Source organism: Herpailurus yagouaroundi, unplaced genomic scaffold, assembly GCF_014898765.1.
Source record: "Herpailurus yagouaroundi ecotype Mexico unplaced genomic scaffold, PumYag 28, whole genome shotgun sequence".
NCBI classification, from domain to species: domain Eukaryota; kingdom Metazoa; phylum Chordata; class Mammalia; order Carnivora; family Felidae; genus Herpailurus; species Herpailurus yagouaroundi.
This window is the reverse complement of record NW_024412376.1, coordinates 110625413-110652976: the sequence shown is the minus strand read 5'-3', so window position 1 is coordinate 110652976 and position 27564 is coordinate 110625413. Positions and strand designations below refer to the sequence as shown.

The 27564-nt window shown below is 37.7% G+C and overlaps 1 protein-coding gene and 1 pseudogene across 4 annotated transcripts in view; one reads left to right on the top strand and one right to left on the bottom strand.

The window, feature by feature from the left end:
* Window positions 1–27564, top strand: part of SLC4A4 (solute carrier family 4 member 4) — a 304579-nt gene that overhangs the window by 83188 nt on the left and 193827 nt on the right. For all 4 annotated transcript variants that reach the window (XM_040481605.1, XM_040481622.1, XM_040481596.1 and 1 more), the window contains exons 4-5: window positions 11866–12001; window positions 23714–23874. In XM_040481605.1, coding sequence (XP_040337539.1) covers window positions 11866–12001; window positions 23714–23874 — 297 coding nt within the window. The remainder of the gene's footprint in view (window positions 1–11865; window positions 12002–23713; window positions 23875–27564) is intronic.
* Window positions 5324–5925, bottom strand: LOC121039890 (dihydrofolate reductase-like; annotated as a pseudogene).

The window sequence follows — 27564 nt, the reverse complement described above, 5'->3', positions numbered from 1 at the left end:
GGGGACATAATTCGGTCCATAACAGTTACTTGGTTTAGGTCACTTTTGAGGCTGCTAAAACCCCAAAATGACTGATTTGAATCTTATGTTTTTATGGTATAATTGGAATAGTTAATAAAAGACTTGGCAGACCAAAAAGTCTGGAATTTCATACATAAAATTTATTTGACTGCTAAGACCATCGCTGAGACTAATTCTTTGTAAATGGCTTAGCACTACATTTAACACTACTGACAGGGAGCCTAGTTCTCATTTTTTCCAACCCACTATGTTGGCAGAAATTATAAAGGAGGAAGACAGGATAAGTTGGGGGATGTATGGGTTACCACCTTTTTGTCCTAAAGAATTTTGGGTATCTTATATTTATGACTTGGGTCGTGATAACATTTTGTAATGTAAACTCTAGGTAAGTTATTTTCCTCAATATTTTGAAAAAGAAAGGCTAAGGACACAGCTGTTTTCCAAAAATGTCTCAGCAAACTCTAGTTCTTAATCGCCTTTTGCTAGCTGAAATGGAACTTACTCTGCTTCTAAATCACATAGTTTGGTAGTGTTCTGAAATCCAGGCTCCTCGCACCATTGACTTTCTATAGCTGAATAATAATGTCATGGCACATTAAGGATAATTGTGATAATTGACAGCTTTTCATGTGTGGGAGTTTATTAATACATGGATACCTAAGTATTTAAAAAAATTATTCATCTCAATAAATGCTATTTGGCTGTTTCAATTTCTTAGCTAATTTGAAACAGAAAAAGTAACCATCTAATTTACCTGTCTAGAGCCTGCCAGCATGTAAATCAATAGTCATTTTCTGGATTTGTTGGGGTGGAGGTATGTGAAGGCATGGAGAAAGTCTAGATGCCTTGTATAGATCACTCCAAGAAAACCTGGATTCTATAAAAACAGGTTCTTCAACGCAATTAATTTGAAGATGCTAATATGTGGATGGCTTATGTGAATTAGTTTCACTCTGACCTGTTAAAATGGAATCACAGACATATATATCAGGACACTTTTGGTTGCAAGTGACCAAAAAAAATGGTCTCAGATTACTTTAAGGTAAAAGGGAGTTGTCCTGTAAGATTGAAAAGTACCTGTCTTTAGGCATGGCTGAATCTAGGTGCTTAATTAATGGCACCAGTAACCTGTCTCTGCCTTGGTTCTGAGTTCTTCCATGTTTATTTTATTCTCAGGCAGACTCTTCCCTTAGAGTTGCAAGATGGTCATCCCCACTCAAAGTGTTTATTGCCATTATAGGCACCTTAGCATAAAGTGAAAATTTATTTCCTGGAAATTCCAACAAAAGGCTGCCACTTATTTACTCTGATTGTCCTGGATTAGGTAAAGTGTCCAGTCAAAAATTAATTGCTGTGGCTAGGATTTGTGACATTTTCATTCTCCAGACCTGGGTCACAGGGAGTGATTCATCCTCATTGAACTTCTAAGTATAAAAATGGTTTTTCAAAGGCAAGTGGGATGCTGTTATCAGAAAAAGAGATTAAGGGTACTGAATGGGCAAAAGTAACCGATAACCACTACAATGCATGTGTGTATTTTAAAGATTTATTTGTATATGTAGCTTTATTTAGCGATTTCTCAGTTCTTACAGTTAGGGATGTGAAATTGAAGTTTGAGGATTTTATATATACGTTTAAGTGTATTTTTAGATTATTACTATGGTCTAATAATTAGATAAATTGTGGAAGTTTTAGCAGCCGTGGTGTTGACCTACAAACTTTTAACTCTGAATGGAGAGAAATATAATATGATAATTATGTAAGCCAGTTGGTGATAGCACATTGATAACTTAAAGAAATAAAAAGTAATTTCTTTTTATTACTTTGGTTTGAGAGCTAAGACTTTACCAGATGGTGAATTTTGCCAAGGAGAAAATACAAAATCAATAGGTCTTCATTTAACCCACAGAAGGGAATTTGCATGTAAGCTTGTCATGCTCAGTATGAATTGTTCATTATCATCATTATTTCTATTAAAAATTTTTTTTTTGGTAGCCTGTAGGGTGGCCACAGTGGGATGTTTTCCAGACCAAAAACAAAAGGGCACATTCACAAACTGCCTTTTGGTGGATAATGAACCAAATGTTCAGTTAATTTACTTTAGGACTATTTCATATGCCATTATGATTTCTGCCTCTTCTGAAATTCAGTATATTTACTATCTGTACTGTTCATGTAGCACTTTTTTAAAAAAATGAGATCATCTTTTAGAGAATGGTGGCTAAAAAGTGGGCTTGGAAATAACACAGGCGGGGTTCAGGTTATATCACTTACTAGTTGTGTGATCTTGGGGAAGTCCCTTAGTCTCTTAAATACTCAGTTTCCCTGCCTGTAATATGAGTAATACAAGATACTGATAACAGCAGATAATTCATATTTTTGTGTAAAATAAAAGAGATAATAATTGAAGGACACTTAACACAGTGCCTGGTACAATTTAACCATTCAAAAATGTTAGTAACTGCATATTACATTCTTAATGATAGCATTTTCCCCATCGTTCCCCAAGGTTAGGGACCTTATCTCAAAAATATTTTGTATACTCTCAACAAATAACATAGTGTCTCATACACTAAAAACTAATAAATATTAAGTTATCAAATGAGAATGTAAAACTATATTTTAATTATTGCTAAGCCTCAGGGAAGCAGAGGAAAGGAGCAAAGAAAGAAAGTGGTTTTTTTTTGGTCAGAAACTGGGGCAGAATATATATTGTTTATTCTTCCATTCATTTTCTTTTTTTTTTTTTCAACGTTTATCTATTTTTGGGACAGAGAGAGACAGAGTATGAACGGGGGAGGGGCAGAGAGAGAGGGAGACACAGAATCGGAAACAGGCTCCAGGCTCTGAGCCATCAGCCCAGAGCCTGACGCGGGGCTCGAACTCACGGACCGCGAGATAGTGGCCTGGCTGAAGTCAGACGCTTAACCGACTGCGCCACCCAGGCGCCCCTATTTTCTTATTCATATATCTATTCTCTCTCTCTCTCTCTTTCTCTCTCTCTCTCTTTTTTTTTTTTTTTTATATAACTTGACTGTGCACAAGGTGGGCACCAAGAATAGCTTAGGTGAGTGAAGAAGCAGGTGGTTGGCTTGGTAGAGGTGCAAAGACCAAGTACAGCAATGGATAACACACAAAGTGGTGGATAGTAAATGTCTTAATAGAAGTGCAGATTAAATGTTGTGGTCCCTCAGGGTAGGAAGAGATTACATCTACCAGAGGAAAATAGCTTGGTCGAAGTGTTCATTCTTTTATTTGCAGCTTACTCAGTAGGAAACGGTGACTGTATTTTGGTCCCTGTGCAAGCTACTGCAAAGATGGATTAAGGGGAGGGTGGAAGAAGGACAGCTTCTAAAACTGAGGTATTTTCCATGTCAGAGCTCTTAATGGAGGCTTCCTTTTGCAGATGGTTATGTCTTCATGTACTTGAAAATGTCCAGGGTTTATTCATCCATATCTAACTCATTAATATTTCAAGTGATGATTAGGTACGTGGAACTGTGTTGGTCTTTAAGGAAAGTACATAGACAAAACTCTGTCTTCCAGGAGCTTGGTGATTAGTTTTGAGAGAGGTCACATCAACAAAAGTTTGGTAATAATGGCCAGGATATATATTTGTTGGTGCCCAAATGATAATTCAGGCAAAGTGTTGTTATGGTTTGAATAAAGGAGAGATGCATGTTTCTGTGAATGGTTAATATAAGTTATTAGAAAAGATAGAATTTTCAGCTGGGCCTTGGAAATTGAGTCAGAGTTAGATAGAGAGGAGAGAAAAGACTATAAATAGACAGGAAAAATGAAAAAAAAGATCTGAAGATGAGCAGGTATATTCTTTTCTTCCTCTCTCCCTCCCTCCCTCCCTCCCTTCCTTCCTTCCTTCCCTCCTTTCTTTTTTCTTATCAACAACAGGGGTGTTTCAAAGATAAAAAAAAAAAAAAAAATGGTGCCACAAATACTCTTGGGTCCATCTCTTTGTTCAAGATTAATTTCTAGAAGCAGAAGTTCTGGCTCCAAACCCAGAATATTTTGATTTTGAATTGATATTGCTCACTTACACTCTAAAAAGTTTATATAAGTTTACAAGGAAGAAAAGGCTATTTCTTTGGGTATCTAACAATTAAAGTCTTTGCTAACATGGTGGATAAAACATGTTTTAATTTTAATTTGATAAATTTGTGAAGTTTAGTTTCTAATTACTAATTTTGGTTGCTAGCATTATCCATTTTCACTTCATTATGCCTTTGAATTTTTAATTTTAGCCATATGCCTGTTATTATTCTTTTTTTGTGAAGAGAAGCCTGTTCTATATTGCAGTGTCTCATGGAATCTCACCCAAGATCAGAAACAGGGTTTTTAGATATCTCAGACCTTATCTTTTAACCTTCAAAGGATGGTCTCCTACCTGCTTCTTCACTATCCATATGGATTATACTGGAGTTCTCAACTCACTGATTTCCTATTTGAGCGAACAGAACTTTTTTTCAGAAGTGTGATATACATAGAGTAATTCATGTCCCTACTTTGATCTAATTTTCTGTTAATATCTGAGTTCTGGCTCTTCTATGTATAATTTACTTCAGACTTTTGCACAGATCTGTCTTGCTCCTATCTTTAAAGGTCATGGTTTCAACCCATGCTATCTGGGGATTCTCCCACTTTGGTGTCTTGGTAGATGTGCTACCCTAGGCAGGTGCTCATCCTTGATGAGTATTCAGACAGTGATAACAAGAAAAGTTCCACAAATGGTATTTGGCATAATCTAGTTAAGATTAATCTTAATTATAGTCTAGTTAAGATTAAGATTAATAAATAAAACACATTGCTTAGAAATAATTATCCAGTTAAAGACGATGTTGTGTATATATATAATGGAGTATTAATCGGCAATCAAAAAGAATGAAATCTTGCCATTTGTAATTACATGGATGGAAAGAGAGGGTATTATGCTAAGCGAAATTAGTCAGAGAAAGGCAAATATCATATGACTTCACTCATATGAGGACTTTAAGATACAAAACAGATGAACATAGGGGAAGGGAAGCAAAAATAATGTAAAAACAGGGAGGGGGACAAAACATGAGACTCTTAAATATGGAGAACAAACAGAGGGTTGCTGGAGGGGTTGTGGGAGTGGGGATGGGCTAAATGGGTAAGGGGAATTAAGGAATCTACTCCTGAAATCATTGTTGCACTATATGCTAACTAACTTGGATGTAAATTAAAAAATAAACACATTAAAAAAGATTAAGGGGAAAAAAAGAAATAATTACCCATTGTTCTAAAGCCAACCAAAGTCTTTTTTTCCTAATATTAAAATATACAATTAGAGGGGAGAGGGAGCAACTTGAAGTAAATCAGAAAACACATTCACATTAATTGTTATCTTTATACACTTCAAATTTATACATAACACTTTTTTCCTCCTGGACACCAGAAAGAACACCTGGGTATTCTGGGAGAAGTTTACATTTCTCCAAATAAATTTATGGAAAAAATGTGTTGCTTTCAAATTCCTGCATGATTCTTGTTACAGCTAGTCTAGGATGGCCTGGCTTGTTCATAGTTTCCTTATAAGCAGAACTGCCTCCCACTGTCCAAACCACGTCCACTTCTTTGTTAATTCTGATTGCTTAATACGTTTTAAGTCATCATCCAGACTTTTGGCTAGAAAATGAGCTCCTTGTGAAGGTTCCTTGAGTTCTCTACTTAGAACTGGATTAATTCTGTCCTTTAAAGGTCAGCTCTTCTAGGGAAGAGAGAGTCATGTCTTCCTACCCATAATCACAAAATTCTGTTTACCTTCTGCTGAGGTTGTGGTCCTTCTCTGGAAATTCTTAAATTCATTCCTGAACGGGGCCAGGGTAGGTTTCTGTTCTTGCCATTGCCCATCTTCTGGGACACAGGTTAGCAGATGAACTGTGACAGCAGCAATAAACACCTCTGAGCTTGCTTGTGACACTGGGACTCCTGGCTGAGCTTGGTGCAAAACTGAGCAGGTATGTTCTTCTGTCACCAGACACTTCTGGGGTGTTGTAGGAGACTGGTTGGACACACAGATTGGACCCAAAGTGACATGAAAGGCAAACTGAGAGTTGACTGTTTAGCCAGGCATGGTGAAGTGTCCTCTCATACATCATCTTTGATTGATAGACAGTGGCTGCTCTGAGGCCAAGTTCAGGCTCAACAATCATTCGGTTGTGATGATGTGTACGTGATGTGTGCTGTGGGTGCTGGTGGTGGGAGTGGGTATTTTTGGTTTTTTTTTGAAAAAAAAAAAATCCAAAACACATTCTAACCAGAGGGCAGAATAAAAAAAGAAGAAAAAAAAATCAAGGCAGATTAGAGGCATTAACTTGGCTTTGATCTACAGGCCTTCTGTTCTGACAAAGGTGATTGGATTAATTTGACAGTTTTTCTTTCTCTCCCTTATTTCCTGTCTCCCTGTCACTCTCTTTCATTTTTCTCCAGGTTCTCTTTTGTGATGAAACTAGGTTAGTTATTACTTAGAATCATAATCTATTCATCTGTAATGCAGGTTGATTTCCTGATGTTTTCTCCCCTCCCGTATTAAAGTGAGACTAAAAAGGTTTATTTTCCCCTGTTCTTTTATTGGCTGTTTCCCAGAAAGGTACACCTTTATGTTCTCATTGCCAAAGTTACTAAATTCACTGAAGTAACACGTGCAGAACTTTTGGCCTTTTTCTTTCCTACCTTATATATTTTCAACATATAGGGGCTCTTAGGGCCAATATCTGTAAGTACTTTCTTTCTTAGAAGCTAGTCAGGTTTTGCTGGTAAGGGCTGGCAATTTTCAAACTAATTTAAACCTTGTATTTTAGCCTCTATAATGATCATCACCATCCTGTTTTTCAGGTGGGGAACTTGAGACACAGAAAGGGTAATTAACTTGTCTCAGGTCATACAGCATAAAAGTAGCAGAGTTTGGATCCAAACGTAGGTAGTTTGGTTCCAGAGTCTATATGCCTAATCTCAATGCTATGTCTTCTATTTAGCTCATTTCCCTATTTGATTAAAAGTTACGGGGAAAAAATGAATTCCTGACATCCTTCATTAGGGAGACTCTCATTCTGCATATCTTTATGTTAAGAATGATGTTAGAAATGGGGAAGAGTATTTGCTGGCTACAGAGTATGCCCTTCCCATAGGTCTGTATTCGCAGTACAATTGCTGTGGCCTCTTCTAATTTCTGGGGAACCTTAGGGGAGCAACTGAGGAAAGAAACTTACTGGAGTATCAAGCGAGTTTATGACACAAGATTTTGGAATTTTATCCCAAAGGGGATTGTTATACTGGTCGTTCAGAAGCTGTGCTTAGTACATAAGACAAGTTACACATGAGACCCAGAGAGTGCAAACTGGTAGTAATGTCACAGCCTTCTTCCATTCCAGTGTGTGGAAGCCACAGCTAAGTCTGTCTGATAAGCAGTGAGTTGTGCTTTCCTAATTTGAGGATCCTGGATCTCAGAGTACTGCTCCTTGTATCAGAGCTGAGCAGAGATATGTGCTGTGGCTCTGCAGGTAGAGTCTCTTTTCTAATGAGGAGAAAGATTTATTCTTCTCTGTTAGAGGTGGGGACTAACATCACGTTTTTAGAAATGAACAAAAAAATTGATCCTCTAAATGTACATTTTTCCTTTCCAAAAGCTAGTTCTACCTCAGCGATCTTTGATGTTGAACGTTGATGAAAAGTCCATCAAATCTCTGATTGTTTCAGAACCACTATTGTATAACCACATTTTTAGTAGTCTGAAGTCTTAGACAGATTCCAAATTGTACTCATCACTTCTTACCCACCCCCATCATTTCTTTCATGACTTCCATGATTCTCTAGAATGATTACACTTTCCATTTCTTGGTTGGAAAGGCATTGCAAGTCTTTTTACGTAAAAGTTCTGCAAGTTTCATTTTTGTTTCTTACAGAGATGTTAAGAAATTTCACAGTCATTTTTTCTCTAATTACTGAAATTAAATATATTGTATCTTATGTTAATATATATTCAATTATCTTATTTGAATGTTCCACAAACACAGAACAGTCTGCAGATATATTTTTTTTGTTTATGTACTAATTTATTCATTCATTTAAGCAACTAATTATTCACTGAACAATTAATTAGTTAATGTTTGCATCCCTTTCTAGAGATGTAAACTTGATAAGAACAAGGATCTTGTCAAGTTTTTTCCTTTATCTTCAGAGCCTGAAACTAAGCCTATTTAGAGCAAAGACAGTACTCCATAAATACTGCTGAATGAATGCATGAATGAATTGTGCACACTGCAGAACAGATAGAAAAGTGAAAGGAAGAAAATAGAAGCCCTAGAAATAAACTGTATAACATTTAAAAGTTGTATATATAGGCCGTCCTTGCTTTGCGTGGTAGTGCGAGGCCATAAATATGACTATTCAAGCTGAAGTTAATGCAAAGCAATCCTAATAATCAATGAGAAAAGCTACTATTTTTCTTTGACCTTTATTTTTTTTTTAATTTTTTTCAACGTTTTTTATTTATTTTTGGGACAGAGAGAGACAGAGCATGAACGGGGGAAGGGCAGAGAGAGGGGGAGACACAGAATCGGAAACAGGCTCCAGGCTCTGAGCCATCAGCCCAGAGCCTGACGCGGGGCTCGAACTCACGGACCGCGAGATCGTGACCTGGCTGAAGTCGGACGCTTAACCGACTGCGCCACCCAGGCGCCCCTCTTTGACCTTTAAAAAATGTTGCCGTGTCATTGAAATCTCTCTTGCTGTTTGTTATAAAGATATAGGAAAATGAAAAAAATAGTAAAAGTAATATTTAGCACACTCTAAATCATCAGAAGCATTGAGATTAAAGTGTTTTGTTTCTTCTTAAAATCTTCTCAGAAGTAGTTTGAATAGGCTTGCCTTCGTCCCATTGTACAACTTATGATATGAAGCAAGCATCTTTTTCTGTTCCCAACCGAATTGCACTCCTAAGTTTGGATCCGCTTCCAACATTTTCTCCTTTTTGCTTTCCATGTCAAGAAATGTCTCTGAGAGTTCCTTTAATGTGAGTTTTGGTTTTTTTTTTATGTGTGTGGGTTTTTTGTTTGTTTTCTGTTTTGCTAGCATCACTTCCTCTGGGACATCTTTATTGTTTTGGTTCAGCCACTTTCGTTATTTACATTGTGAAGTTTGTGTGCTGCGCTGTGCGTGCGCCTTTTGACTGTGTGTCTAGATTCTCTCACATGTCGATTGGCAGCATTGTCAACCTCCCCATGAGCAGCGTTCTGTCTTCTGTAACCCCTTTTACATTTACACAGATTTCATTTCTACCATATCACTTTTGGTCTGTACTCGACTTCCATCTCTTTTGGCTACTTCCCTCTTTTGGTTATTTATATTATATGAATTTATCATTGAAAGGTAGGAAGGCAACACAGATACACACTTTGCTGCCTGCATATGAACTGGGTACCAGATGGCCAGTGACCAATCACTGACAGACTTTGCAAAAAGCATTATGATTGGTCACTGATCATGATGTATATATGTTATTTACATAGTAACTTATGGACTGAAGAGCTAGCAGTGAAATTCGTCCTTTGTGCAATTACTCACAGTTAATACACTATGATAACTGAAATTTGAACTGTATTATTGGGGGACTGGTTTTCTTTAACTAAATGGTGGTGCCTGGAATTCACACACACTGGAACCATGCAGAGTTAGGGCTCTCTCAATTCCGGACTTTCTTTTGTGGATATATTTGTATTTTTTTCTTTACTAAAGTGGGATCACTTTATTTGCATGATTTTGCAATTTTATTTTTCATTTAATCTTGTATATATATCAAAAAATAATCTTGACTTCATGTTTTATAACTACATGGTAATTTATTGGATAGTTGTAATACAGTTTATTTAACCAATCCTTTTTGGACATTTAGGCTTTTATTTTTCACAGTTATCAACAGTGTTGCAGTGGATACCTCAGTCTTTGAGATAACAACTATTACTCGGAATGAATGTCTTTTTAGTGGTAGCATTACTGGCTCACGTGATATATATACTTTTAAAACATTTTCATATCCTTTTAAATTTCCTTTCAGAGAGATATTCCCATTTAGGCTTCTACCAGTGACATAAACTGAGAGGTGCTGGTGTACATGTTCTAAATCTCTGGCAACATTGGGATGATCATTTTTGAAAATATTTGCCATTTTCATAGGTAAAACATCCTATTCTATTCTATTCTATTCTATTCTATTCTATTCTATTCTATCCTATCCTATCCTATCCTATCCTATCCTATCCTATCCTATTCTGAGAGAGAGAGCATGCAGGGGAAGGGCAGAGAGAGAGAGGGAGAGAGAGAGAATCCCAAGCAGGCTCTGTACTGACAGCGTGGAGCCCGATGTGGGGCTTGATCATGACCGTGAAATCATGACCTGAACCAAAATCAAGAATTGGATGCTTAACTGACTGAGCCACCCAGACACCTCATTACTTTCATAATTAGTTTTGATGACTAGTTAGGTTGAATATTTTCCATGAGTTTATTTGTAGTATTTTCTGATCTGTGGCATTGCATCCTGTCCTATTATAGTAGTTTTCAGATGGTAAGAATTTTCTTTTTTTATTGAGTACATATATTTCTGCAATCTTGTGTGTGTGTGTGTGTGTGTGTGTGTGTGTGTGTGTGTGTGCATATACACATATGTATCTGTGTACCTGGACTACATTCACATGGATATACCATTCTTGGCTTTACCCAGGGATTTTATTTTATTTTTTCAACGTTTTTTTTTAATTTATTTTTGGGACAGAGAGAGACAGAGCATGAACGGGGGAGGGGCAGAGAGAGAGGGAGACACAGAATCGGAAGCAGGCTCCAGGCTCTGAGCCATCAGCCCAGAGCCCGACGCGGGGCTCGAACTCACGGACCGCGAGATCGTGACCTGGCTGAAGTCGGATGCTTAACCGACTGCGCCACCCAGGCGCCCCTACCTAGGGATTTTAAAGAGTATCTCTGTGCCTTAGTTTTGTAATATGGCCATCAGTTTTTAGATGTTTTCCTTTAAAAAAAAAAAAAAGGGAAAATTAACCACAACCTGAGGGAAGTTCTAGTTAATTTTTTGTTACAAGATTTTCAGGAGATAGGGTCAAAAGGAGCTAGTAGGGCATTCAATTATGTGCTTGAGTGTGTCAGAAAAGTTTTTTTCCTCAGGTGTACAATAGTTTACTTGGGCTTGTTTTTCAAGTGTATTGAAGTGTGACTAAACATTTTTGGGTACTGCCATTATGTAAAGAAGAGGCCCCATCTTGTTAAATATTCCCTCATCAACTTTGCACTTAGCAAGTTACGGGCAGCAAGGATCCTGTGAGGGCATGAGCTTTAGGCATTGGACAGAGGGAGGGTGGGAGGGAGGCAAGGGCCTGGGGTAACTCAGGATTGGAGTGCTCTGTTGCCCCCTCCCATTGCTGTAGAAGAAGTGATTGGCTCAGGCTGGTTTCTGTCTACTAATTTTGGATGGGTCATAAGTGGGGAAGGAGGGAAGGTCATGTGGTTGGACCTCAGCTCATCTGAGGGCTAAAGGTTCTTTGTGACACTCCACACAGAACCGGAGCCCTGTCCTGGAGAGCGGTGGCGAGCTGAGATACAGCTTAGGACTGAAGGAACAGAGAAGGGCTTTGAGTTCTTTCTGTCTTTAGGTTGGGGATAAGGGAGGCCCAGCACGGAGGATGTCCACGGAAAACATGGCTGGGAAGTCCAATAGCCTTGGGGACAGAGGAAGAGCTCGAAGCTACACTTTCCTCAGGGTTGTCCAGCCAGTGTTTAACCGCAGTATTTTCACTTCCGCAGTCTCTCCTGCTGCAGAACGTATCCGATTCATCTTGGGTGAGGAGGATGACAGCCCCGCACCCCCTCAACTCTTCACCGAACTGGATGAGCTGCTGGCCGTGGATGGGCAGGAGATGGAGTGGAAGGAGACAGCGAGGTGAGGCATGGCTGGCTGTGCACTGCTGACCTGGGGAATCAAATGCAGGGCAAGATTGTTGTCCGTGAGCATGTTTCTCTCTCCACACTTTGAATAACTGATGAGCATCATGTTGGCTGGGTTAAGGAATGAAAGGATTCTTTTAATTCTCTTTTGTATTGATGTGGATGCAGGGCACCCTTTAGTACACTGCTGGAACATTGTTTCATTGATCCGTGTTGTTACAGTTTTAACCTTTATAAGGAATTAGAAGTAAACCTCCATTCTATGCTGTTTAATAGTAAAATGTCTTAGATAAACTCAAGCACCCTAACATGATAGGCTAAAGATATGTGTCCACAGTCTCCACATGCCAGGGTATCTTGTGAAATCATGTCTGATTTTTTTGTCCATTCCCAGTTAGGAGGGAGGTTGCAAAGACAATGACTGTTTATCCACAAACTTGCCATTATTCCAAGTGAAAATATATTATCTTTTAAGTATCCAATAAAAAGCCAAGTAGAACGTTCACTCGAATTGGAAGTTTAGAGACCTGAGTTCAATTTCAGATTTCTCACCTGTTAGCTGCCCAGTACTCAGTTTCTCAGAACTTTGATTTCATCATCAATAAAATGATCTACTACATATAATATATATGAACACAATATAAGATAGATAATATATGTAAGTGTAATACTACTTAATATTTGTCTAATTATAGCATGGATATTTATATACATGTTTATATGCGTGTATACATATGGAAATACTTTGTAAATTGTTAAGCACTACCGATACATCTAAGGCTTCATTTGTCTCATGATAATAGAGCTTTACTTTCTTTCTGGATGTAGACTCCGTTATATACTCCACGCTGTAATTCTAGGATATACAGCAATTATATAATATAAAAACTTAGATATAATGCAGTTATTGGTCTCTTACTGTCATAATCACATGGAGATTCAATATATTTCACTTTCACAAGAAAAATATTGTTAAGACACACCTTTTATAGTCTGTAATTTAATTCAAATCAGTTAACTTCAGCCTGTGTTTTTTTGAATGCATAGTATATGTCAGGCACTCATGAAGTACTGGGAAAAAAGAAGTGAGCAAAAGAAGCTCACACATAGGTCACTGTATCTTACTGAAGAGTCTCAAGTGTGTTCATTATAATCAGAAGTGAGGCAAGTCAAATCATTATCATGGCTTTGGGTTTAAAAAAAAGCAAAATAAGTGAAAGTCTTCTAGAGATGTAGATGGAAAAGAGATTTATGTTTGCTGTTCTGGTTCTTGTTAGGTCATTCTAGAATCAGAAAGAAATATATTTTTTATCATCTATGATCAGTAAAAGTTGATGAGATATAAAGAACCACTAACCCAATAGTCTTTCCTTTACTGGATGAGGTTCTTTTGGGAGTAAAGGAAGAACATTTATTTTCTGGGGTCTGCACCCAGTATGGGGCTAGAACTCATGACCCCAAGATCTAGAGTCTCATGCTCTTCTGACTGATCCAGCCAAGCACCTTATTTCTGGGGCATGTCTTAAAAGCTTCATGCATCATGTCATTTGTAATCAAGTGTTCATCAAGTTCATTGGATTTTTTTGGTAATTTTTGTTTAGTTACTGAGACTTGTGCTCTGTAGGTTTATGGATTTATTATTTCTGTTGTAAAGTACTTTTTTTTTTAAATTTTTTACATTTATTTTTTGAGAGACATAGAGAGACAGAGCACAAGTTGGGTAGAGAGAGGAGACACCGAATCCGAAGCAGGCTCCAGGCTCTGAGCTGTCAGCACAGAGCCCGATGCAGGGCTTGAACTCACAAACTGTGAGATCATGACCTGAGCCAAAGTCGGACGCTTAACCGACTGAGCCACCCAGGCGCCCCTGTTGTAAAGTACTTTTGAATGTCTTCAGCCATTTAGGATTTTTAATAGTAGAAAAGCTTTATAAATTAATTCATTTGATAATGGTAGAGAAGCTTTTATTTCTCACCAAGAATTTCTAGGTAGTTTATCCATGTGGAAACAATCTGCTTTAAAAAAAATTCAGTAGAAAAAAAAAAGTAGAGTAGAATCCATGGATAATCTCTTATCTTCCATAATTTAAACTGTGCTCAGAAAAAAAAAAAAAATCATTACATTTTGCTCCTGGCCCTCCTAGTAGCATTAAGGAAAGAGACCTCATCTTAAATATGTTATTTTCCATTTGCTGGATAACTGTCTTTCTAACATACAGACACTTAAAGCAAGTGTGTTTGTTTGAACTCTTCTGTTAATATTTTCTCCTTATTAAAAAGCTGCCTGTAGCACATTTCTACTTCTCCACCTCTTACGCTCCCTGTTGAAGTTCTTCATTCTTGGTTTTTCAGGACCTCTTTCCATGATACAGTAACTCTCTCTCATTCCTTTCTCTCAGTACCTATAACCTGGGTATTAAAAGTCCTACATAAAGTATACCTTGGGTTCATAAAACATCCTCCAAAAGAAGGCCTTCAAATTGGAACCTTCTACTAGTATCTCCATTTAATTTTTTCTTTTCCTTCTTTCTAGGAGAAAAAAAACCATAGTAAGAATTGTACTGGTGCAGCCTGAATTAAGTGTTGGGGAGATTTTGGTCTAGTCTTAGCTTTGGTGCTAATGGGCTACTTAGCTTTGGGCCAGTCATGCACTCATGGAGTCTTCCCGAGCTTGAGTGCTCTGTTCTATCAACTGAGGGTGATACTGCATTGCACCTCTCTAACTTCATGCATATCTCATAGCTCTACAATGCCATCCCTGTGTGTATACTGGTATAGTCAGTTGTGACCAGAAGAGCTACTTTTATTCTTATTCTCATCTTGAAATTCCTGTGTGAGTACCTATCAGAGAGTAGACTTCAGGTGTAGCTTTCTGCTTTTTCTTTCAGTCAAAGACAGGCTCTATTTTATATGACCTCTGGTCTCAGAAAGGAGGAGGTAACAGTTCACTCTGTAGGTAATTCAACGTTGAGTGAAATGGACATTGTACTTTCGTTTAAGATTCTTAAAGATTCAGATAATTTTGAATACTTTACCATCTTTAAGGACTTATTTCCTTGAGAACACAGGTGTCATTTTTGGTGATGTCATCAGTCCCTGAGAGACTGTACTGCTGGAGAGAATGTGTGGTGGGAGTACACCATGTGTTGTTGGTGGGAGGGGGGTGCTTTCCAGGAAGAAATAGACTCACACTAGTCTACACTCTATAACTTCTTTACATTGTTTTTAATGTTTAGTTTTGAGAGAGACACACACAGAGCGCGAATGGAGGAGGGGCAGAGAGAGTGAGGGAGACACAGAATCCGAAGCAGGCTCCAGGCTCTGAGCTGTCAGCACAGAGCCCAACGTGGGGCCATAACCAACAAGCTGTGAAATCATGACCTGAGCCGAAGTCAGATGCTTAACTGACTGAGCCACCCAGGTGCCCCTATACTCTATAACTTCTGTATAAGACTTGCCACAATTAATATTGATTAATTTTTTAAAAATGCTTATTTATTTATTTTGAGGGAGAGAGAGAGACAGACAGAGAGACAGAGAGCGAAAGAGAGAAAACGCATGCATGAGCAGTGGAGTGGCAGAGAGAGAGGATTCCAAGCAGGTTCTGCACTGTCAGCACAGAGCCAGACGTGGGGCTGGATCTCATGAACTGTGAGATCATAACCTGAACCGAAATCAAGAGTCAGATGCTTAACTGACTGAGCCACCCAGACGCCTCACTATTGGTTAATTAAATGTAGATATGATATTATTGTTTACATTTTGTCTTCTTCATTACACCAATTCATCTGAAAGCAGGGACCACCATGTCTATCTTTCACTACTGTATTCCCAGTGCCTCATTGTGCCTGGTACCATAATAGGTGCTCAGTCATATTTTTTTAAGTGTGATTAGTTGAGAACCAATTGCCTTTAGAAACAACTGTTCTAAATATAATACTTTCTTAGAAATATTACTTGACCAAAGTTGGAGTTCTGTGATGTCATCTCTTTCTGACTGATGAACAGCTGAATGACAGACCCAAGGTACCTAGCACACCATTGATAAAACTCAGAAGAGGACCTATGTTTGAAGTTTCAAACTAATTCATCAATATGCTGATGCCATCTTTACTTAAGTTCTCTAGCCCAGATTCTTTCCTTATATGACTGAAAACAAATAATTGGATGGCTAATCCCCTTCTCAAAATAACGTGTCTAATATTGAGCTGCTAATCTTCCTGCCTCAGATCTGCTTCTCCTACAGAGTTTTGCACCGCAGTGAACAACTCCATTCTTCTAGTTACTCAAGCCGGAAACATTGGAGTCTTCCTTGTCTTCTGTCTTTCTCTACACCCCTTACTTGATCCGTTGGCAACTCCTATTAATTTTACCCTCCAAGATATCGAGATACTCAGAATCTCACCACATCTCACATTCAGCACTGCCACAACCCAGGTCCCAGCCACCATCATTTCTCATCTAGATTACTGCACATGCTTCCTAATTAGTCCATCTCTTTGCACCTGCCCTTATCTCCCTCATGAACAATCCACAATGATATCTTTGACCTCATCTCCTGCTTCTCTCCCCTGTTCACTCACTGTCCAGTCATGTTCCTGTGTCAGGGACATCACACTTGCTGTTCTCTCTGTCTGAAGTGCTCACCTTGCTGCAACCCCAGTTATCTACATGGCTCATTTCCTCACCTCCTTCAGGTATTTATTCAAATATTATCTTCTCAGTGGCTACCCCATCTAAAGTTGAAACCTTCCCCCAACACTCCATAACCTCCATCCTCTGTTATTTTGTCCTTGGCACTTACCACCATTTAGCATATTGCATACCTTATTATTTTCTCTTCCCAATAAAATTAAAGTTTCACGAGGGCAGGAATTTTTTTTTTTTGTTGTTCACCACTATATTTCTAGTCTACAACTACCTGCGATACTATCCATAGTCAAGAAATATGTTCTAACAGAATGAAGGAATGGAGAAATAGTACCTTGATTCTTAGTAGTCCGCTCCACCCAGATCCTGTTGGGAGGCTGGAAGGTGATTGTACCTCCAGAAATGATTCAGATTTTTAGTAATCTTTAGTTCTTGGAACATTCTCTGCTTCAGAATGTTTTTGCAGTAATTTCTGACCACCATTTATGATGTCCAGTTTCCAGATGTGATAGGAGATTTTCCTCCATTAAAAGCTCTCAAATGTCTCAGACTAATAAAAGTTTAGTATTTAGAAGGGATTCATTTTATATATGAAAATGTTCTATGAGTATTTTTCTGGCTGACTTATAAAATTGAGATCTTTGCCTTCTGTGGAGACCCCAATTCATAGACTTATTTTATTCCATAGAGAACTAACCCACTAGACTTCTCTAGCTTAATGCAGTTTCTACTGTGAGCCCATACACTCAGAAAACACAATACTATCCTTTGTAATGCTCTATACTTTTTAGTTGGCTAATGATTGGATTTGACCAAAAATATCCTATATGGATTCCCAGCACTACAGCATATTCAGTATTAGTCAGGAAGTTCAGGTTAAGCTCTGTGTCTCAGAAAATAAAGAGAATGGTTTCAGTAGTAGGAAAATTATCCCAATTTAACTTCTGGAAGGCACAGTCTTTCTTTATATGAAGTTTGAAGCACAGCCAACTCTTCCACCCTCTTTTTTTTTTTTTTTTTAACATCTTTCCCCTACTTTTCCCTTTCCTAAAAATTAAAACTTTGAATTTTTACTGGTTCTTCTAACACAGAGCACAAATGAAGACTGTGCAAAGGATAGAATTATTAGACCTGAGAAATTATATATGACCAGTGGAATGCAGAGAATACTCTTTTTTGAAGGGTATTCGTGTATTCCTGAGTGTTAGGTCATTCGAGTACTGACCTTTAGTAATATGGCAGTAATTAGAATGGATTATTTGGTATTAGTGAAGAAGCCTATGCTCATTATTAAGACTTTCAAGGTGGCTAGGCATTAGCTAATAGGTTCATGATACAAACTGGCAAAAGAATAAGCCATGGTCTACCTTTGGTGTTGGCCCAAAGCCAGGAAGAAGGGCTACTGCTATCTCCTACCACCCCAAGTTCTTTCTTTCTTTTAAATGTTTATTTTTGAGAGAGAGAGAGAGAGAGAAGAGAGAGAGAGAACACGTTTTCGAGGGGGAGCGGGAGGGGAAGGATCAGAGAGAGAGGGAGACAGAGGATCTAAAGTAAGCTCTGCACTAACAGCAGAGAGCCCGGCATAGGGTTTGAACTCACTAATGTGAGATCATGACCTGAGCCAAAGCTGGATGCTTAACCAACTGAGCCACCCAGGCACCCCTCACATTCTTTATTTCTTTGAGACAATGACGTCTCTGCAAAAATGGTTATTGGCTTTCAGTTTTCCTTCAGGGAATATTCATATGGGTAATGTTGGACTTCACTGTTATGAGAATATATGTTAAAGACCAGTCTCCCAGTGTGATTCAGTTTTTGCTGCCAAACCTGGGTAAAAAGGAAAGCCATCACAAGTTTCAACAAGAAAGCCAGCCAACAGAGGAAAAGGGTATTGATGTTTTACTTCCAGTGGGACAGCACAAATGAACACCCATTTGTGTTTCTACTTGGCATACTGACCCAGTCTATCTTTGGAAAACCTGATTATAGGGCATGGCCATCAAGCATAGATATGTGCACTTACCATGCGGGTGTGGAGAGAGACTGCTCTCTTCCCAGTATATACTGACTTCTCTGTCTTTTCTCTACTGGATTACTTTGGAACATTCCATTTCAGAACAAGTTTATTTCTTCTGTAACAAGGCTGAAGGAAAAGGAATCTAATCATCTATGTAATTGTAGTTACATACACTGTTTTGCAGTAACTTTCACAGTTGATCTAGAAATTTAAGAGGTCTCCTTAAAAACATAATTTATCCCAGATACACACTAGCCTTGGCTCCTTTGGTGTAATGAGGCACTTATTAGTTAGCAAGAAATTTATTATTTTAATAGTCTTATATAGTTGGATTATATTCTAGGACAAAGGTCACATCTATTTTCCACTGTTAAATTGGCATGCATATAAGTTAGAGGTCTTGTCTTTTCTTAATTACATTTAATCATATGATTGGAAAGTTGCAAAATTCAGTGATTCCCAGTGGGCCTTCTCTTTTCTTCAATAAACGAGAGAGATACTGTTTGGTTGGCAGTCACTCAAAGTACATTCAACTGAGTGTACTTTCTCCTCCTCCTTCTTCTTCATCTTCTTTCTCTTCCAGCCTTGGAATAAATAAACTTTACCTGAGAAACTCTTCCTGCAAGGTTACAACAGTTTTGTAATTGCAAGCATTTAAAGATCTAACTTCTGAAATAAATTTTTCTATAACATGTCAAGTACCAAGACAAAAGGAAAAGTAGGAAACTTTATTGCAAATATATTGTTATGCACAGTTACTATGAAGGGTGGATAGTAGCTTATAGTACATTTTATAATAAAAAATGTCTGTTTTTTAAAAAAAAATGTAATTACATGGTTCTGGGACACCTTAACAATTTCATTGGCATTCGGATAGGCTGAACTTTGGCACCTTTGCCTTAGCCTTTTCTTTAATGGGTTCTGATTTGAATTGAGTAGTTTTCAGTTTTTTGTTTTTTTTTTTCAAATTTGTCCTTGATAATGTGAAGAGGATAGACATAGCATGTGTAGTTTCTGGGATGAAACTATATGCGAACAATCTGTTTAAATGGGCAAACTATTGGGGCGCCTGGGTGGCGCAGTCGGTTAAGCGTCCGACTTCAGCCAGGTCACGATCTCGCGGTCCGTGAGTTTGAGCCCCGCATCAGGCTCTGGGCTGATGGCTCAGAGCCTGGAGCCTGTTTCCGATTCTGTGTCTCCCTCTCTCTCTGCCCCTCCCCCGTTCATGCTCTGTCTCTCTGTGTCACAAAAATAAATAAACGTTGAAAAAAAAAATAAATGGGCAAACTATTACTTTATGTCTGAAGGCATATGTTGGAAATATACTCGATTCCTTGAACAATCAGAACAATAGATTTTGAAGGAATTTAATAGTCATTATCCTAGAGTTTTCCTTATGTCCTTAGCTATGCTATGATATGACATCATCACAGCATTTAATATTTACTGAACTCAAAGTGGAGTAGAAGCTAAACTGAACTATGAGATCATACTTATCCCTTAGGAACATAGATTCTAGGGAACTGGCTAGTTTTGAGATTTTACATTTTCATTCATTTGTGATTAAATCTTGACCTAAAGGGCTGGTGTATTCCGGGAGGGTGACTAATGCTATTCCATAAATCCCAGCTGGTTGGGATTTATAATTCTAAATGTACTTTTAAAACTTGTTTAAAGTCATATTTAAGTCTAATCAGGTGACCTACAATACAAACTGTGGAGAGGAATGAAATAAAAGATTGGTCACAAAAGAGTGCACGGGTTTTGATCCTTTTTTTTTGTTTGTTTTAAGAAATTTTTATTAAACTTATATCATCCATTTCTCCTATCCTTCACTTCCCACCTCTGACAACTCCCAATCTATTGTCTGTATTTATGAGCTTGGTTATTTATATTTATATTTATATTTATTTATATTTATATATTTATGATTCTACATATAAGAGATATCATACCATATGATACCATATGGTAAGATATGCCATATGATATAAGAGATATCGTATGGTATTTGTCTATCTCTGTCTGACTTACTTCACTTAGCAAAGTGCTATTGAGGTCCATCCATGTTGTCTCAAATGGCAAGATTTCATTATTTTTATGGATGAATGATATTCCATTATATATTATATATTATATTTATATCATGTATATATGATATTACCACAGTTTCATATGTACAGAATCATATATCACTATTATATATATATTTGTACCTTGTATCATGTATCCCAATTTCTGTATCTTGGTTACTATAAATAATGCTGCAATTAACATAGGGGTGCATATAAAAAAATAAACTTACATAGTTTGGACAGTTGAGAATGATGGCAGAAAAGAGCCACTGTCACATTGTATGTATTTGGCAATACAGATCTATGGCAACTGATAGGAAGAGGGACTCATTCAATAAAAATAAGAGGGAATTGAGGGCTGTCTAAAACACTCCCCTTTACTGAGTCCCCTTTACTGAGTTTCTAGCTGGCTTTTGTTATTTATCTTGGGTTTACATCCCATGACCAAAGATTCTCTCCTCAGCTACTAAGAATTCTCTTAGGAATAAAAACAAGGAATCACTCCTATAGATAACATCCTTATATGTAATTCTGACACGGTTTTATATACTATAGAGTCTTTTAATATACTAGAGCCTTAGCTTGGGTAATAAATCATAACATCAAATGTAAATATGATTCACTATAATATTCACCTGAAATTATTAGGATATTTTATGCCAATTATACTTCAATAAAAATACTCTTCAAAATTATTTTAAGTTTTTATTTTAATTTCAGTTAGTTAACATACAGTGTTATATTAGTTTCAGGTGTACAATATAGTGATTCAGCACTTCCATACATCACACTGTGCTCATCATGACAGGTGCATTCCTTAATCCCCATCACCTGTTTAACCCAACCCTCCATCCCCTTTTCAAAATTATTTTATTTTATTTTTTTTTAATTTTTTTTTCAACGTTTATTTATTTTTGGGACAGAGAGAGACAGAGCATGAACGGGGGGAGGGGCAGAGAGAGAGGGAGACACAGAATCGGAAACAGGCTCCAGGCTCTGAGCCATCAGCCCAGAGCCTGACGCAGGGCTCGAACTCATGGACCGCGAGATCGTGACCTGGTTGAAGTCGGACGCTTAACCGACTGCGCCACCCAGGCGCCCCTAAAATTATTTTAAAAATGTAAGTATGATTTATGTAACACGTATCAACAAACATAGTTAAAGATTGTGTGAGCAAGCCTGAAAAGATAATATACCTAAAGTTAACCAATGTAATATACTCTATAAAATGATTACTTTTGAAATAACCCAATTACCTTTTATCTTTTAGGCAAATTCATAGGATTCTATAAGAGTGTGATGTAAAATTGTCATTTTTCTTTCATTCTTTCTATTTCTGTAGTACTAATAGCAACTTAAGGGAAGAACTACTAAGTTAATTACACACACACACAACACATACACATGAATATTAAAGGTTCTTGTATTCTGTCTTGGAATGTTTCACAACTACTTTTATGGAAAGAAACAAGGCCCAGTTCTGAAGTTTTAGAACTTTGGTGGTGATGTGGGCTTTTTAACTTGTGAGGAAAATATGTAAAAATCTCCACTGTTTACATTTATGGGGGATACAGAGGAAAGGGAGAGGGTCTTGGAATTGAGGGTGAGGTTGGAGATAAGGTTACCATTGACATGTGGGAGTTCTCTGGCTAGGAGGGACTTTCTGAGAGGAGTAGAGACAGAGAGTCTTTGGATGTGGCTAAAATACTTGTGAATCATGTGAGTATTGGGCTTGATTAAAATTCTAAATTTTCTCTGACTCTGTGGTTGATCTCTTGATCTGTTTTCACTCCTGGTTCTACTAATGTGTTTTTTTTCCTCCTCTGGGGGGTGGTGAGCAGTCTATAAATAATACCTTATGTAGAGCTTCCTCTGATCTCTGCCCTTTGTTCTCATCTTTAGTGTGCTAGGTGAGTGTTTAGTTTTTTTCTAGGAAAACATTTTTCAATCATTAAACCTTTGGGTGAAGAATGTAGAAAAACAGTTTTTTTAACCCCCTCTTTATCTTTTTCAATATCTTTCAGAAGGTTTGAATTGAGAGAAAGAAGCATTTTTCTTTGGGTCATAATGAATAGCAAACTGACGATGCTTTCATGTTCTCCTTTATCAGTGTAGAAAAAGTCTGTATGTGTAATATGTGGGATTTACATACAGTCAAATGTGTTTTGCTTTCATTTCCATTAAACTTTTAAAAAGTTGCTTGTATATTGCTAAGTTATCAAAATATCTAGGAGTCTTAGAAAGACAGTGGGTTGTTTGTTCCATTGCTAAGGTTTATAGGAGATCTATTATTATCAGAATAGATGTGTTCACTGAACTTGTGTATTTTTAAACATGTGGAGCCAGACTTGAAGAGAAAAGCTTCCATTAGAATCTCAATGAGAAGGGAACATGTGTCAGCAGAGAAATACAAAGTAAGACATAGCAACACATGCTGGCCCTCTTTAAGTACTAAAGGGGAATTTTATATTCATCTGACCACTTCATACACCATATTTTTCAAATAATTAAGATAAATACTGGTTCATAATTGATATTTCACCTTATAGAAACTTGCCTTGTGAAGTCACAACAGAATTCTCACAACGGTGGTTATTTTTACATAGTGTAGGCTTTCATGGAGAATTTTGAAATGCACATTTTCCTATGTTATTTTAAAAATCTAGTAAAATAATCATTCTTAAGGATTTCATGGTTATGTATAGACAGGTGGGAAACCAAGGATGCTCTTAGATCCCTTTGGTTTATCTTCTTTCCCTCTAACGCCATGTGAAGGAGCAGTCTAATGACTCTGTTTGGTGTATTCATAAAGGTAATGCAATTAACGATATAATAAGCTTTTAAGACTCCGTCAAAGGAGACATTTTGGAAGTGCTGGTGGGGGTGGAGATGGAGGGGTTGGTGTAGCTATTTCCAGAGAAGGTTAGAATACTTTTAATTGCTGCTCACTAATCTCATGTTCCTAGGTGGATTAAATTTGAAGAAAAAGTGGAACAGGGTGGGGAAAGATGGAGCAAGCCCCATGTGGCCACATTGTCCCTTCACAGCTTATTTGAGCTGAGGACATGTATGGAGAAAGGATCCATCATGCTTGACAGGGAGGCTTCTTCTCTTCCACAGTTGGTGGGTAAGTATGTTGTTTAAAGTTTTTATCATCTTTTTAGCTCTACCAACCTGTCCATGGGTGTCCGTTAACGCAGATGAATTCTATAACATTTATTTTCTCTCTTTTTTTTATACTATAAAACTAGTAAGGTTTGTTGCAGGTTTGGAAAATATAGGCAGATATTGAGAAGAAAATAAAAAATCATCCATCGTGCCTCCATAGCCATTGTTAGCATTTTGGCATGTTTCTATCCAGTTGTTATTTCTCAGTCTTCTCTTTTATGCTTTTGATTTTTCACATTATTTTTATTGGGATCAAAATGTGTATGTACAGATCTTCATTCACTTCCCTCGCTTATTAGTGGAAGGTTAATATTTAGAATGGAGGCTCCCTGCTCCTATCCTTGGTTATATTGGACTGGAAGTATGGAGACTAGATTTCTAGAACTCTGACCTTAGACATTGCACTGAGCTTCTCTGGGCCTCGGTTTTATCATCCGTAAAATAGGGTTTATGTCCTATGTCAGAAGGAAAATAGTCTAGTTGCTGGGTTGGGACTAATTTTGTAGGTGGAAGTCAAGATCCTTTAACTATATGTAAGAAAGGTTGTGGGGAGCAAGGAGCCAGCAGCCGCATGTACTAGCCACATGGGCTAGTGACTGGTCCTGTCACATTGGTGCTGAGTGTCATTTATACACCCACCAGCAAGTCACTGAACCTCCTGGTGCATTGGTATCTTTTGCGATTAGTGCTGTGTAGTGAATGTTAACTCATTACGTTGAACGCCTTGAGCACACATCACTACATTCCAAACAGTAGTAATTGTTTTCATTTTCTAACAAAAGCCTGGCCTAAACTGCCTTATTACCCTACAGATCTAGGGGTACTGAAGATCATGTTTTTCTCAAAATGAGATACAGGGGCTCTGTTTGTCATTCCCAGGAAAATTCAATAACTAGATGTCCTCTGGACCTATATGGATGACTACACTTTTCCAAGTGGGCTGCAGGGTGCCTCATTTGGGATATATGGGGAAGACAGCATGGATTGTGGCCCCACAGAAAGTGACCAGTATAAAATTCTTGTATATCAGACTCACCACAAAATTTCTTTGAATATCTATAGCCAAAAGGCTTGTCTATGGCATCTCTGTTGTTGTTGTTTTTTAGCAAGATAGTAGGAAAGCTATAGCATTTGTATTGGAAGAAAAGGTTAGTTGTCAAATGAGGCATATATCTTACTGATGTATATGTATCTGATTCTTCTTCAGAGAGCTTGTTAGCTCCATTTGCAAAGAAGTCCCACACTTTTCATGAACCTGAGACACTTTAAGGTACACGTGGAGAAGGGGGAAGTGTAAATATGTCTTCATATGGGGTGGCCAGAATTAATTAGTTCCTGCATTTATTCAGCAGTGGTGCATGAACTTCTACAGTGTGCCAGACACTATTCTAGGCCCTGGAATTACGTTTGCAAATCTCTCACTTTGTACATGAGATAAGTTACAAATCCACATCCACAGAGGTTAGAAAATAATGTAGGAAATAATGCTGCATGTGGAATTTTTCACATATGACCAGGCAAGTAAGGCTGAAAATGAGATACAGGGGCTCTGTATCTCTGGAGAGATCTTGGATTTTTGTACCCAGGGAACAAGAGCCTGTCTACAAAGACAGAAGCAAACAGAAGGGATGGTTTTCTGGGTGATTTGTTTTGCTGCAAGGGAGATTGTTACTCAAAAAAATATCATGGTTAGCAAAAATCCGTCCAGTTTTTGAGTGAGAACTGCAATTTCTGTGTTTTCAGACTTTAAGAACTAATCTGGAGCAAAGATGTCTGAAATTAGACAAGTTGAAAAAATAAGTCAGAAACTTAACAGGAACCCATGGGGGAGGGGAAGGAAAAAAAAAAAAAGAGGTTAGAGTGGGAGAGAGCCAAAGCATAAGAGACTGTTGAGAACTGAGAGCAAACTGAGGGTTGATGGGGGGTGGGAGGGAGGAGAGGGTGGGTGATGGATATTGAGGAGGGCACCTTTTGGGATGAGCACTGGGTGTTGTATGGAAACCAATTTGACAATAAATTTCATATAAAAAAAAGTCAGAATGCATAAATGCTGGATAAAATGGGAATTAAGCTTGTGGCTAGGCAATATATACAGTCTCGGAGGAGAATATGTGTTATGGTTTAAGGGTCACTAGAAAGTTTGCAGTAAGTAAGAAAGTAAGTCCTACAGTAGAACTTGGGCTTTTCTATAAAACTGTCTTCAGGATCTTTAGTACTAGAAGGAACCATCCTAAGGAGCTTCTGATCTTTGGCAACTGACTGATCTTTTCCATGCAGTTGGAGACAGAATCCCATATTATATTGGAGCCTTGTTTAGCCACTGGCCAAAGAAAGAGGTTCTGGTATTCACCAGACTTAAGGAAGATTCATTAAGCATTTTATGTTTTCACTTTAGTTTTCCATGACTTTTTATTATCAGTTGTGGACTTTTTCCCTAACCACCATCTCTTTACTTTTAAAAATTGTCATTAAATTGTAAAATTAGGCACCACCATGTCACTTTGAAGTACCATCACTCATTCTGGAGCTGATAATACAGAAAAGCAATCCAGAGGCAAATAACATACATTACCAGCAAAAGAAAGGAGGGAGGGAGGAAGGGAAGGAAGGAAGGGAGAAAGGTGGGGGCGGGAAGAAAAGGATCAAATTTGCAGGGGTGGAGGAAGAGTGTGTTTGGAAGAGTGTCCCTGGCTGAAAAAAAATATTTAAAAATCCTCGAAGAATCAAAACATTACAGAGGGTTAAACAGCATGAAGAAAAAAGTGCCCTAATTTTGCTTTAAATGACAGAAGATGGCACAGTAACTTGAAGAATTATTGCCATTATTTGGTTATTACAACATCCTTTTCTAGCAGAAGGTGAAGCCGCTGTTTTGTTCTGCATTGTGCTGATAATTCAGAGTTGTGAATTATGTACAGTTCAGTCTCTAAGATGCATCTCCCCTCCTCCCCTTATCTCCACAAAGGAGAAGTGAAAGAAATAATAGTGGGTGTGATTATATCAAACAAACAACAGCATGATTTTTATCTTTCTTTGCAATCTACCTGCTCCTTCTTCTCAGTGGCCTGCTTCTGAGAGGCATCCTCCCTCTGCAGGTGCAAAGCTATCACCATGTGACTGTTTAAGCAGGTGTCGCTTCTCATACTTACACACAGCATTCAGCCTAGTTCTGATTCTCCTCAGGACCTCTCCTTGTTTTCTTCATGGAGAACCCCTTTGAATGCTAAGAAAAATACTTGCCTTTAAAATAATTAAAGGATAAAACATTACATGGATTATTTTGATAGGTTGATTATTACTATCATCATTATAGTCCTACAATGAAAGAGTGTCATTCCCACATGAAGGCAACTGCATGAGGATTTTCCTACCCTCCTAAGTTAAAAAAAATCATAAGCCATTTCAGGTATTGTATTATGATGGGAAATGGATTAGGAAAATGTAGCTCTATCTATTTTTGGAGTTCTCATTTTTATATTTAAAGGCATTGCTGGGCTGTACGTGTTGGCAGATGTGTTAGTCATGTCGTTCCTTGCTTTTAACACCTTTTAGATTTTCAAAATGGCAATGTATTTTTTATCACAAAAGTAATACATGTTCATTGTGAAATAATCCAGAAAAATAGAACACACAAAAATCAAAATACCAC